Source organism: Aureococcus anophagefferens (genome assembly GCF_000186865.1).
Source record: "Aureococcus anophagefferens unplaced genomic scaffold AURANscaffold_1866, whole genome shotgun sequence".
Taxonomy (NCBI): domain Eukaryota; class Pelagophyceae; order Pelagomonadales; family Pelagomonadaceae; genus Aureococcus; species Aureococcus anophagefferens.
Window position 1 is genome coordinate 1 of NW_008706572.1, and position 1,161 is coordinate 1,161.

Here is a 1,161-nt window from a genome sequence, read left to right on the forward strand (position 1 = left end):
ATGCCGCCCGCGCCGCCGCCCGTCATGAGGCGCGTCTTGACGACGTCGACGGGCGTCATGATGACGGCCGCGGTCGTGCCGGCGAGCGCGCCGAGCGCGAGCTTCTCGCGATTGCCGGGCGCGCGGCCGGCGATCGACTCGTAGTATTTTTTCGCCTGCCCGAAGAACATGAACGAGAGCGCGTTCCACGGCACGTCGCGCGAGATGGTCGCGAAATAGCCGCGGTAGAGGCCCCGGGGACCCTCGGTCCTCATGAGCGTCCTGACGCCCGCGACGACGTTCGGGTAGACGTCGGCCTGCACGCGCTGCTTGAGGACCTCCTTCGGGACGAGGACCAGCGACGCGCCGAGCGCGCCGAAGGCGCCGCAGGACATCTCGGGCAGCGCGCCCGTCATGTGTCGCCGCGCGAAGCGCTCCTTGGCCCACTCGTAGCACGTGAACTGCAACGCGCCGGCGGGGATGGCGAGCGCGAACTGCGGCGTGATGCCCTTGAGGAACGTCCGCGGCGCGAGGGCCGACGTGATGGATTTGGCCTGCAGCCGCGTGCGCATCACGTCGATCGGGTGGAGGCAGGTCTGCGCGACCGCGCGCGCGCCCGAGCCGGCGGCCATCCGGTCCGTAAAGGTCATCTGCGACCGCCACGACTTGCCGTCGACCGCGACGACGGCTCTGCTCGCGCGAGAGGACGCCACGCGCGCGTCCGCCGCCGCGAACGCGAGCGCCGCGAGCACCACGAGCCTTTGAGCCATTGGGGACGTTGCCGTCGAGCTTGGAGTGCTGGGCCGCGACGATGCCGTCGAGCTTGGAGTGCTTGCCCGCGACGATGCCGTCGGGCTTGGAGTGCTTGCCCGCGACGATGCCGTCGGGCTTGGAGTGCTCGCCCGCGACGATGCCGTCGAGCTTGGAGTGCTCGCCCGCGACGATGCCGTCGAGCTTGGAGTGCTCGCGCGCAACGATGCCGTCGAGCTTGGTGTGCTCGCCCGCAACGATGCCGTCGAGCGTGGCCGCTCGGCGACGACGGCACGGTGAGAACAGATGAACGTCAGGGCAGCGCAAGTCGCCGAAGTCCAGTGGCAGCTCCTGTACGCCTCCGCCCTAGTCGTGTGAGCTTATCCAGGGGGGTTCGTGGGGTACCTTGGCGAGCCGAGCCAGGTGGCGGNC

The 1,161-nt window shown here is 70.1% G+C and overlaps 1 protein-coding gene across 1 annotated transcript; it reads right to left on the reverse strand.

Annotated features, from left to right (window-relative positions):
- Nucleotides 1–8: 8 nt before the first annotated feature.
- On the reverse strand, nt 9–629 carry AURANDRAFT_35712 (hypothetical protein; the record flags this gene model as incomplete). Its single annotated transcript, XM_009045227.1, has 1 exon — nt 9–629. A coding segment is annotated over one exon (621 nt), but the record flags the coding sequence as incomplete, so codon positions are not given.
- Between the last annotated feature and the right edge of the window lie 532 nt (nt 630–1,161).